The sequence below is a fragment of the Mesoplodon densirostris genome, chromosome 16, assembly GCF_025265405.1.
Source record: "Mesoplodon densirostris isolate mMesDen1 chromosome 16, mMesDen1 primary haplotype, whole genome shotgun sequence".
Lineage (NCBI taxonomy): Eukaryota > Metazoa > Chordata > Mammalia > Artiodactyla > Ziphiidae > Mesoplodon > Mesoplodon densirostris.
The window spans coordinates 44,343,326-44,355,371 of NC_082676.1; the positions used below are offsets into that span (position 1 = coordinate 44,343,326).

Below are 12,046 nucleotides of genomic sequence, written 5' to 3' on the forward strand. Positions count from 1 at the left end.
GGGTTCAAAAGCAGCCCTCACTATTTCTGGGAATGTAGTTTATGATAAATATGATTATTCAAATCGGGAAAAACGTAGGCTGTTAAATAATTTGACAGTTATAGCCATACGCTGGAAGGCTACATAACTTTTAAAGTAATTTTGAAAAGACCAAAAATGGAAAAACAAAAATGAGGCGCCACATTTGTGTAAATTGGGAAGATGATTTGATGTTTATCAAAAGTTAAATACTTCATGATGTATGTAATCATTATGCTGTACGCCTTAAACATACAGTGCTGTATGTCACGTCTCAAAACTGGAAGGCGGGGGGGAAACAAACACATTTTTTAAAAAAAGGTAAAATGCATATACTCTCAGCAAGTACACCTCAAAGAGTTTACATCACAGATTTCTTTTTCCAGTTCTGTGGCAAAACTGAAGATGAAAGATTCTTCGGCGCAGCAAAATTTGTGATAACTGGGAACACCCTATATGTCCATTAGCAAAGGACTACCTAAATAAGGCCGCTGTAAGATATATTATGCAACAGTTTTTTTAAAAAATGAGGCTTATCAGTAGTGGGAAGCAGCCGCACAGCACAGGGAGATCAGCTCGGTGCTTTGTGACCACCTAGAGGGGTGGGATAGAGAGGGTGGGAGGGAGACACAAGAGGGAGGAGATATGGGGATATATGTATATGTAGAGCTGATTCACTCTGTTATAAGGCAGAAACAAACACACCACTGTAAACCAATAAAGATGTTTTAAAAAAAAGCCAAGAGAAAGAAAAACACAAAACTCAAAAAAAAAAAAAAAAATGAGGCTTATCAGGACTTCCCTGGTGGCACAGTGGTTAAGAATCCACTGCCAATGCAGGGGACACGGGTTTGAGCCTTGGTCCGGGAAGATCCCACATGCTGTGGAGCAACTAAGCCTGTGTGCCACAACTACTGAAGCCCACATGCCTAGAGCCAGTGCTCCGCAACAAGAGAAGCCACCGCAATGAGAAGCTCACACACCGCAACAAAGAGTAGCCCCTGCTCACCGCAACTAAAGAAAGCCCGCAGGCAGCAATGAAGACCCAACACACACAAAAATAAGTAAATACAATTTTTTAAATGTTTTAAAAAATGAGGCTTATTAATCTATGTTGTTGAGCAATATTCAAAAAATATGTCAAGTGTAAAATAGTGAAGTGCAAAGCAGTGTGGTTAGTATGCTCCCATTTGGGCCGAATTACACATAAGTGCTCAAATTCCTATAGAATATTTCTAGAAAGATAATCAAGAACTGATTCTGGACTATAAATTCCAACCACCAGGGACTTCTGCATTTATAAGCCAAAACAAAGCCAAAGGTCAGAGTGAACCAGATCCTTCTTTCTATGCTGTTATCTGTAGACTTGGGGGCCACCAAGTTGGCAGCCTTAGGAAGTGCCCAATGTGCCACTGCCAGTCATGGGGACTAGGCAGCAGCTGGCTGTAGCCCAGGACTGGTATACCAGGTAGCACCTGGAGCAGAAGTACTAGGTATCCCCTTGGTGTCAGGGGCCTCACTCAGTGTTGTCATGCCCAGGCCCTCATTCCTGTTCTCCACAGCAGAACAAGGGGGCCACATGGCAACAGCAGGGACCAGTGTCATGGCTGCAGAAAGAGGGCACCAGTTTGACCAAGGACACTCACTGCCCATAACCATATCCAGAGCAGGAAAGAAACAGACACCGGACTGGGGGATTGAAAGCAGGGGAACTTTTGTTTACTACTGACTTGATTTTTGGCCTTGAGCAAGATGATTTATCTTGGGGTTTGGGGAGACACCTTTTAAAAATCGGTGTAAAGATACCATATACACTAATCAACAGATATCCCTGGGTAGCGATCTACAATGAAGGATGAAGTGGGTCCCCTGGATGTTCAGAACAGATCCACAACTCCTGCTCCCTTTCTGGGCCCAGACAACACACCCATCCCTTGGTCCCTCTTCTCTGACACCCCCCGTATCCCATACCCTAGTTCCTGCTCCCTGAGGACTCAGTCTGACTTTCAAAAAATTAAAAGCATTAGTAAAATATAATTCATATACCATACAATTAACCTGTCTGAAGTGTACAATTCGGTGTTTTTTTGGTATATTCACAGGGTAACGCAACCATCACAGTCTAATCTTAGAATATTTTCATACCCTCAAAAGAAACTCCATACCCATTAGCTGTCACTTCCTATTGATCCAAGCCCCTCCCCCCACCAACCCATTTCCCGCAGCCCTAGTCAAATGCTAAACTACTTTCAGTCTCTATAGGTTTGCCTATTGTGGACATTTCATGTAAATGGAGTCCTACAATATGTGGTCTTTTGTGACGGATTTTTTACTTGGCATAATGTTCTCAAGGCTCATCCTTGTTGTAGTTTGATCAATTCTTCATTCTTTTTTATTGTCAAATAATATTGCATTGTATGGATATGCTACCTTTATTTATCCTTTCATCAGCCGATGGACATTTGGGTCTCCATTTTTTGTCTATTGTGAGTAATGCTGCTGTGAACATTCATGTACAAGCTTTTTTTTTTTAATGAACTAAGTGAGCCTGTCTTTTTTTTTTAATACATTTACTTATTTTATTTTATTATTTTTGGCTACACTGGGTCTTCGTTGCTGCGCGCGGGCTCTCTCTAGTTGTGGCGAGTGGGGACTACTCTTCGTTGCAGTGCACGGGCTTCTCATTGCGGTCGCTTCTCTTGTTGTGAAGCACAGGCTCTAGGCATGCAGGCTTCGGTAGTTGTGGCTCATGGGCTCTAGAGTGCAGGCTCAGTAGTTGTGGCACACAGGCTTCGTTGCTCCACGGCATGTGGGATCTGCCCCAACCAGAGCTCAAACCTGTGTCCCCTGCATTGGCAGGTGGATTCATAACCACTGCACCACCAGGGAAGTCCCACAAAGATGAATTTTAATAAAACTTTGTGCCTTAACGGCCTTGTCAAGTTGTATCTTTCACTGGTTAAAAATTTGGATCACTTGCCTGGAGTTTCTATATTCTCTTCCATTTCTGCTTAAAAACTGGCCAATTATATTCTGAGTCATTTCTTTCTTACAGTAACTTGTCAAATGCACCCAATAGCAACCAAGGCATGCTACTAATATTCTCTTTCCCCAGTTTTTTGCCTAAAGCTCTAAACTCAGTGGGACATTATTTATACTTAGTTCTATTTCCAGCTTACAGTTTAAAAAGATGCTTCACCACTGCATAACACATATCACCATCTTTCCAGCTTCCAATGGTAGTTTCCTCACCAGCCACTGTCCAGCTCCAAAGCCAGTGACACACAATTCAGGTTTATTTTTTATTGTAGCAACACCCCACTGCTGGGTAATAATTCTGTAACAGTTGAAAGGACTGTTGATGTGGTAACAACCAACCTCAAAATATCAGTGGCTCACAGCAAGAAAAGTTTCTCATTTACATTACGCATCATTTTACAGGTGGGCTACAGCTCAGCTTCATGTCCTGTTAATTCTGGGTTCCAGGCTGAAGAAGTCTTGATATGGCAACTGACAGTTTCATGGCCGAGGAAAAAGAGAAGGGAAGCTCTCAGAATACTCATTAGTGCTTAAAGCTTCTATTTGGAAGTGGTACTTTGCATTTCTACTCACATTCCACTGGCCATAGCCAAGCCCATTGTAAGTGGGGCATGAATGTATAATCCTCCTAATGTGAGGGGCCCAGCAGGAAGGACAGCATATATTTGGAACAATAATCTACCACAGGGCTGTACCAGAAACTGATATCACTGAACTCGTCCATTCTTGCTTCATATGCACTCTGCTGCAGCGTTTTGTACCACATAACGCCTCTCATACATCTTGGTCAAGGGTAAAATCTTGACTCAAGGTAGACAATTCATAGGTAGGTCAATGTAGCCTGACCTAGACCAGTCAGGTTCCTTTTCTTAAGAATCTGAACCATGAAATATTCAGGTGAGGGAGTAAGTGGAGAGGGCTGCAGGTGAAAGGTTGTGATGCAACATGATTTGGAAAAGCCACAACTAACACAGGCCATGTTCCCTGAAAGCTGGGCTGACAGCAGCCAAGCCAGGATTTCAGTGCAAAACCTGCCCTTAGCCCCTCACTCAGGTCGGTTTCCCACAGGGAAGGGGTATACGCAAGGGAGCCCGTGAAACCTCCAGTGCACTTGTCTGCTAAGTCTGCTCCAAACTTGCCACTCACCTGTTCAAAAACCTTCTATAGGTCCCCACAGCCCACAGAAAAAGTTCAATTGTTGAGCCCGGCATCTGAGCCCTCGCTTGGCCATCTAGCTAACTCTTCCAGGAGGTTCTGGACGGCGTCCTGGGTGAGAGGGTAAGCAGCCTTTCAGGGTGGCGCTGTCCAGCACGGCCAAGCGGAAGACACACGCTGCACGTGGACACCCAGCTGTGTAGATGTGGCAGTCTCCGCGTCGGTTTGACAGTCTCTACCAGATTCCAGTAGGTACCATGGGTCGTGCAGTTTGATTCTGAAGGCAGAAAAATGGGGGATTGGACAAAGGAGACCAAAAGGACAGAATTCTGCTGAAGAAGCAGGCCGCAAGGGGAAGAGATGGAGAATGGAGAATCAGGGAAGCGCAGAGGCCCCGCGTCCAAATCAATCTTCCCCTGGGGCAGGATCCATCCGGCTCCGCAGTTTCCCCATTGGGTGGGCATCCAGAGTGTTCGCACGCTTCTGAAAATGAGGGGTTCCTTCCTGTAGGCGTCTAGAGTTTCTTCTGTACACAGGACACAGGATCTCAGGCAGGACGAAGGCGTGGGTAACCTCCCAGACTCCGCCAGCCGCAAGTCCGGGCAGCGGGAGAGCGACCCGGCCACGCCTTCTCGCGTGAGGTTCTGACTCCCTACGCACGCACGCCAGTCTCACTGGCCAGCCGCCTTCCGTCTCCTTTGGCGTTTTGATCATGCCCCTTGAGCTCTGTGATCCAATCGCTTTTGGGTGCGACTGAGGACTCCCTCTGAGGCCCCGCCCACATCAGCGTCCTCTAATTGCTGTTTAATACCCGGTGCTCGCTTCTTCAGGACGCCCTACGGACCAATCCTGATGCTCTTCAGGAACAACATTTAGGTCCGCTAGTCAGTCATTTTCCAAGTAGCGACCGGGCTACCCTTCAGCCACACCCCGTACACTCGGGGCCAAGTGTACCCTCGGATCTGGCGCAGGCACAGAGCAACCGCCATTCTAGGGCCACAGGGAGGCGCTGCAGGCGGGCGCCCAGCCGCGGATGGAGGCTGAGCGGTCCTGTCCCACGTCACTGCGGCCCAATCCCGCCCTCTGACCCCTCCCCCATCCCGGGTCCAGGGGCGGGTCTGAGTCTGCACCAACGACCACACAGCTAGCCCTTCATCGCTCGCGTCGCCCCGGCACCCACATGTGCACCCCATACTTGGTGGCCGAAGTGAGCGGTACTGCAACCAGACGGGCTGGGCTACAGGAGCAGCAGCGGTGACCTGTGGGATCGAAAGTGCGATGGGACAGGGCGGCTGGAACCCAGCTCCCAGACCTTGGTCAGGATCAGGCACCTCCCTGCTTTTACCAGGCTTCGGAGCCAGAAGCCCTGAAACTAGGTGTCTGGGGACAGGCGCCACACCCAGCTGCAGAAACTAGGCATGGGACTTGGAACTCTTAGACATTTAGAGTGGAAGCCTGGAGCTCAGGTGAGTCATGGAAACCCTGGGGTCAGGCTCCTCTGCCTCCTCTACCCGCTTCAGCCACAAGACCCCTGAGAAACAAGGTGAGCTGATGCAGTGCCTGGCTCTCTAACCTGAACTCATATAAGGGGCAATGCCTTTTTCTGGGCACAGGGCCTGGCCTGTTGAACCTTTGCCTGGCAACGTCTTCACTGATTCTTCCCATAACCGGCCCCTCCTCACTTGCCACGCCACTCAAATATCGCGCCCTCTGAGACAGGTCCTTCCGAGTCCAATATATTCAAAGTAACAGGCTCAATTACTTTTTCACAGTGCCTCTTCTTCTTGGCCTCAGGAATGCCCGTAGATATCACACACACACACACACACACACACACACACACACACACACACACACACACACACACACACACACACACACACACACACACACACACACACACACACACACACACACACACACACACACACACACACACACACACACACACACACACACACACACACACACACACACACCCTACCTGGCTGGCAGTGCCCACAGCACCTATGACAGTCTGATCTGCCTGCCTGGGCTGGGCCTGTCCCCAAGGGTGGCCAGGAGGTGGGAGGCTGGTTACATGGAGGCCCTGGACCAGCCTTTTCAGGAACACACATGCACAGGGGAATCTCCAAGCTTTTTTTTTTTTTTTTTTTTTTAATTTCTTACAAAACCACATGTCCCAGCCAGACAGGTCAGTGCAGGCCCAGGCACTGTGGCTTGAGGAGGGAGGCCCCCATGGATGAGGGGCTGCCGACCCCAGAAGGACCGTCTGCCCCTCTGCACAAGGCCAGTGTGAGGAAGGGGTCTGGCTGGAGGCTCTGTCCTGCCCACCCCCAGCTGCTGGGAGAGAAGGTAGACCCGGGGTCCCTGGTGCTCTTAGTGCCTGCAAGGGAAGGAGGGCAGAAGAGGGTCTGAGAGGAGGAGGAAAGGCTGGGGTCAGGGATGGGGCAGGCCAGGGGGCAGGCCCACAGTATCTCACCGAGAATATGCAGCGCTATCAAACCAACGTGGAGACGCTAATGATGACCACCAGAATGAGGACAGTGATGGACAAACAGATGGCAATAAAGACTTTCTTCTGTGGGAGAGGAGTGGGGGTCAGGGAAACTCAGGAGGGGAGGGAGGGCTACCCAGGGTGGGGGTGGGGGGAGGCTGACCTTCCGCGCCTTCTTCTGGTTCTCCAGGGCCATCTTGACATGTTCCTGCCCACGTTCCACATAGTCTGCTGAGCTCAGAATGTTCTTCTCAATTCTGTTGATCGTCTCCCCCTGCTCGGAAGAGGGGGCGGTTCAGGCAGGTAGGAATGACTGGGGGTGGAGGGCCCAGCAGCTCCTCAGTCTGCCCAGCCCAACCACAAATGACTGAAGGACATTCCTGGCAGAAAACACTGCACTAACAAAGATGTGGAGGCAGGACCACATCTGACCAAAGTCCACCCTCCTGCAGGTGGCTTCGAGGCCCCCTTCCACCATGTGGTCCCTTCTGTCCTGCTCCCTCGCCCCGTACAACCTCTACTCGCAGTGCTGGCTGGGAGCTGAGTGCCTTACATGGCTCCTATCTTTTCACACAGGGTGAACTTTTGTCCCCTCACAAGTCTGTCTGAAGTCACGTGTTCTTTAGGCCTGTCTCCCTGCTGCTGTGAAGCTCTCCCTATCCTGGTACTCCTACCGAGTGAAAGCTCTTCCCCATGCCTCCCAGCTGCGAAAGAGCATTGGGTCAGCTCCTCCAGGACAGGGCTGGAAGCTCCCCTTATCCTGAGATAAGGGCCGGGGGAAGAATACCACCTCCCACTCCATCCTTGTACAGACTTTAGGAGGCAGGCCCTCTAGGGGGCAGCTGTGGAGCTCTCAGAAGTATGAGGGTAGATTCTGTTGGTGGAGGAGAAGCCAGGGTTGGGGCCATACCTGGGGTGGGCTCAAGTTTGAGGGATGGGGTACAATGTATAGAGGAGTGGCCATCCAAGTAGCTGTTCAGGAGGACGCAATTTGGGGGCACAGCTAAGGATAGAAATAAAGGCCAGCCTGGGGGCTTGGCCCAGTCTGGAGGGGAACAAAAGCCCCAGGGAGAGAGGCTAAGGGTGGAGGTGGGCTGACAGGCACAACACGGTCTCACGTATGGGGGCTGAATCAAGCCTGGCCAGCTGCCTGGGGTGCCCACCTGCATCTCCACTTCAGTAGCCAGAAAAGTGAAAATCTCATGAAGTTCACGGATACTGCGCTCAAGCTGCTGGATCTCACTGTGCCGGGCCGAGATCTCATTTAGGGCCTGTCGAGTCACCTGTGTGTCCTTCAGTATCTGGAGAGTGGACAGGAGTGAAGGGACAAGTCACAGGGAAACCAGCAGCAGGTTCAGAATTTCCTGCTCAGCTTTGGGGCAGCCCTCAGGCCTAGAACTGGGGCCAGGCCCCTGATGAGTGGTTCCAGGCAGGCTAATTCGTGCCCTTCTGGGCCTCAGGATTCCCTCCATGAAAAAGGGCCAGGACTCAGAGAGGACGGGCGGCCCGGCAGAGGGAGGCTGGCTGCGGCCACTCACATTGGACACAAACACCTCGCTCTGCCCGCTGTCCAGCATCTGCTCCAGCTCCTCGTCAGACACCATTCCAGCATTTGCTGTGAAGGAAAAGGCCAGGCTCAGAGCTGGTCAGGTCACCTGACCCTGTGGACCAGACGCCGCAACTCACTGATCTTCAGCTGCCTCCGAATCCGCTCCACGTTCTTCTCCCGGTATTCGGACTGCATTGAGTTGCACTTGTTGATGAGCTCCACGAATTGCTGGGACAGGACGCCGTGCTAAGGATGGAGAATAGAAGCTGGGTACTCCTGAGAGGATCCCTGCCCGGTCTGGGCTTCAGCATCCCCGTGGGTACAGTGAGCAAAGAGCATGACCTCATAGGTGCCTGCTGCCTTGACCACCTTGAAAGGCTCCCCCGGTTTCTCAAAGTAAAAGCCAAAGCCCTTACCAGGACCTGCAAGGCCCTATATGACCCGCCCCTTCCCCCACTGTCCCTCTGACCTTACCTCCGGACACTGTTCCCTCACCCCTTCCCTCCAACCACAGTGGGCTCTTTACTCCTCCCTGAGCAGAGCACAGCCCCACCTCAGGCCTTTACACTTGCGTGCCTTCGGCCTGGAATGCTCAGACTCCACAAAGGCCTTTAGTCTTTGTTACAATGTCACCTTCTAAGTGAAGTTTTCTCCACCTTATTGCAACCTGCCTTTTCCCGATGTTCTCATTCCCTCTCCTGCTCTTTTCCCTTAATACTTCCTATGTTCTAAAATAATTTACTGATTTATTATGGTGATTGTCTCTCCGCACTGGAATGTAAGCTCTGTGAGGATAGGGATCTTTGGTTCACGGCTGTATCCCAAACAACTGAAAAAGGGTCTGGCACACAGTAGACCTTCAACAAATATTTGTGGAATGCTCGTTGAACACCAGCCTCACTGCTTAGACTAGAGGTGTGCTGGGATGCCCAGGGGTCATAGCGATTGCCCAGATTTTTACAGGCCCACCTGGGCCGTCAGCCTCTTACACCAATGACTACCACAAGCCACCCCCCACCCCGAAAGGCCCTCTCTCCTTGTCCATTTCGCTGATATCTAAAATCTGCTCCTTCTTTGGAGTTCCTTCCTCAAAGACACATCTGCTCTCCTGGCTTCAGCTGTACCCTTTCAAGATGCCCAAACTGTTCCATCTTCAATCTGGGGTCTTTGCTGAGCTCTGGGCCCACCTACTTCAACTCTGATCTCCAAGAACTCCAAACCATGCCTCACTGGGCATTCAGAGGAGGCTGCTCAGACCACCTCAAATCTCCTTACAGGGCTTCCCTGGTGGCGCAGTGGTTGAGAGTCCGCCTGCTGATGCAGGGGACACGGGTTCGTGCCCCGGTCCGGGAAGATCCCACATGCCGCGGAGCGGCTAGGCCCATGAGCCATGGCCGCTGAGCCTGTGTCCGGAGCCTGTGCTCCGCAACAGGAGAGGCCACAACAGTGAGAAGCCCGCATACCGCAAAAAAAAAAAAAAAAAATCTCCTTACAAAGCTGTTGATTCAGTGACCTTCCACCCCAGGGAAGTTCCTCTTCCTGACTTCTTGAATTCTGTCCCTGGGGCAGAGGATGTCCCTGTCACATGGGCAGGGAACCTCCCAGCCATTTGACTGCACCCTCTTCTTCCCTGGGTAGAGCCATTAGCTACCAAGTCCTACCTGAATAATGCCTTTGTCATCTATTCAAGCTTAACTCCCCATCTTGGCTTCTAGAAAGTATCTCCTACAGCCGAGCCCAGATCATGTCTAGGGACTCAGCAACTTCCCACCGAATGGAGGAGAAGAGGGCAGGGATATAATGGACTGGAAGTCATGAGACCTGGGTTGTTGACCTTGGGTGAATCCTATTCCTCTCTGAGTCTCAGTTTCCCCATTTGGAAAATCATCTGGTTGGACTTGATGATCCCTAAGGGCCCTTCCTTCTTACATCTGCCATCTAATGATCTATAAAACACTAGCTGAAATTTCCTAGTTCTGGGAATAATGAACCCACCTGGGTTTTTCTCATTCTTGTGTTGACCGAGTTATAGTTCTCATCAGCTTCCTCCTTCTGGGGCTCTATGGCTGTGGAAAGACACAAGAGTATTGGTAGAGCAGGGGAGTTTGACCTGTGGCTTCTGAAATTCGTTTGGGGACTAGGACCCCAGCCACCCAGCCATACAATAGAGAGGTGATTATGGCCATAGGATGTTTTTTTGGAAATAAAATTTATCATAAAATGACTAATTCTGAGTCTCTGACTGGCAAAAGTATATTTTTCTTTGCAATAAATACATCGGAGAATTCCCACAGGCATGCAGAGGCCTCCTAACAAAACCCCCATCTGCCTGCCCAAAGAATGCACACTGGGCAGCAAGAATTGTAGAAGTACAGCTGATCCTTGCACAACTGCGTGGGTCCACTTATACTTGGATATTTAGAAAATAAATGCATGCTACAGAACTACATGATCCACAGTTAGTTGAATCCACCCATGCAGGACCTGGGATATGGAGGGTGGACCATACAGTTATATGCATATTATGACTTGGGGGGTGGGGTGTCAACGCTAACCTCTGCCTCGGTCAAAGGTCAAATGTAAATGGTTTCATTATAAATAAGGGAACCTGAGAGGCAGGCATATGCTGTGGAAAGAACTTTGGACTGGAAGTCAGGAGACGGAGATTCTAGACGTAGGCCTGCTGTGTGACCTAGATATATATCACTGGCCTCTCTGGGCCACACACTCCCCAGATATACCAGGAGCTGGGCAGGATCAGAGGAAAGAATCTGAGGTCCTAGGAGCTCACCCTTCAGCTGTGCGCGGATATCCCTCCCCAGCTGTTTGATCTCGTCGCGCAGGTTCTGCAAGTCCTGCTTCATGCCTGAACAAGAGAAAGCCATGATGCCCAAACAGCCGCCCCTACCTCAACAAATCTCCCGGCCCACCACCTGCGTGGAACTACAATCCCCACAATCCCTCGGGCTGAGCATGCGTTCTACACCCAGGGTTTGACTCACTCTCCTCGGGAAGGGGCGTGGCCAGAATGGTGACCTGCTGCTTCTCCAACTCTCGGACTTTATTTTCTAGCTTGACAATAGTTTGCCGAATTGTCCGAACCTGGGGAGGATGACCGAGAGGGCTGAAGGAGATATGGGGGTACTCCAGGCCGCTATGCTCCTCGAGTCCTCCAGCCCCCTCGTGAATCCAGGCCGAGACCCCAGCCTCTTACCTTCTGGAAGAATTCATCGTCTGGGCTCCCCAGCCGTGCAGTGCCCGGGTGTACCACCAGCGCGACTCCCTCCTTGTCTTCATCGTCCGAGCTGTCATCCCCCTGCCAGGGCCGGGGTCACTGGCATCACTTCCTTGCTATTGCTCTCGCCCAGCACGACTCACAGACTTCCGGGTCTTTTCTTCCTAGCCCACAGCCACCCCTCCCTGCCCCGAAGACCAGGAGTCCTGCATTCCAGCCAGACCCCATCCCGTCCGCCCGTCCCCAACCCTGCTGCGCCGACTTCTCACCTGCCTCAGCTCGTGGGTCCTGTCCCGCATGGCGGCCCGAGCTCCCTCTCCCCGGCGCCGGAGCCCGGCGGGCCTCAAGATTCTAAGTTTGGAACTCCCGTATCCCACTCACACTCTGACACTCCCCTCCGCCCTCACCCTGCGGACCCCAAAACTGCCCCCCACGAGCCGCCAGAGGCTCTTTGCCTGGCACCATCCACAGTCAAGGGGAAGGAGCCGACCTCGGGGACCCCCAAGTTTCCACAGGTTGGAATTCCCTTTTCTTCCCCCCCCTCCCGCTCCAG

General features: G+C 51.2%; 1 protein-coding gene across 3 annotated transcripts; it reads right to left on the reverse strand.

Moving 5' to 3' along the window:
- Positions 1 to 2,627: 2,627 nt before the first annotated feature.
- On the reverse strand, positions 2,628 to 12,046 carry STX4 (syntaxin 4). 3 transcript variants are annotated; one of them, XM_060078509.1, is made up of 11 exons: positions 11,763 to 12,046; positions 11,473 to 11,574; positions 11,261 to 11,360; positions 11,050 to 11,124; positions 10,254 to 10,324; positions 8,396 to 8,504; positions 8,248 to 8,324; positions 7,873 to 8,010; positions 6,873 to 6,983; positions 6,695 to 6,793; positions 5,401 to 5,471 (listed from the first exon to the last, which is right to left on the reverse strand). In XM_060078509.1, exons 1-10 carry the CDS (start codon positions 11,790 to 11,792, stop codon positions 6,713 to 6,715), a joined length of 894 nt encoding a protein of 297 aa, XP_059934492.1. In that variant the 5' UTR covers positions 11,793 to 12,046; the 3' UTR covers positions 5,401 to 5,471; positions 6,695 to 6,712. The 3 variants fall into 3 exon arrangements, with proteins under 3 accessions (XP_059934490.1, XP_059934492.1, XP_059934491.1); XM_060078508.1 differs by lacking the exon at positions 5,401 to 5,471 and adding an exon at positions 6,370 to 6,598; XM_060078507.1 differs by lacking the exon at positions 6,695 to 6,793 and having other exon boundaries at positions 2,628 to 5,471.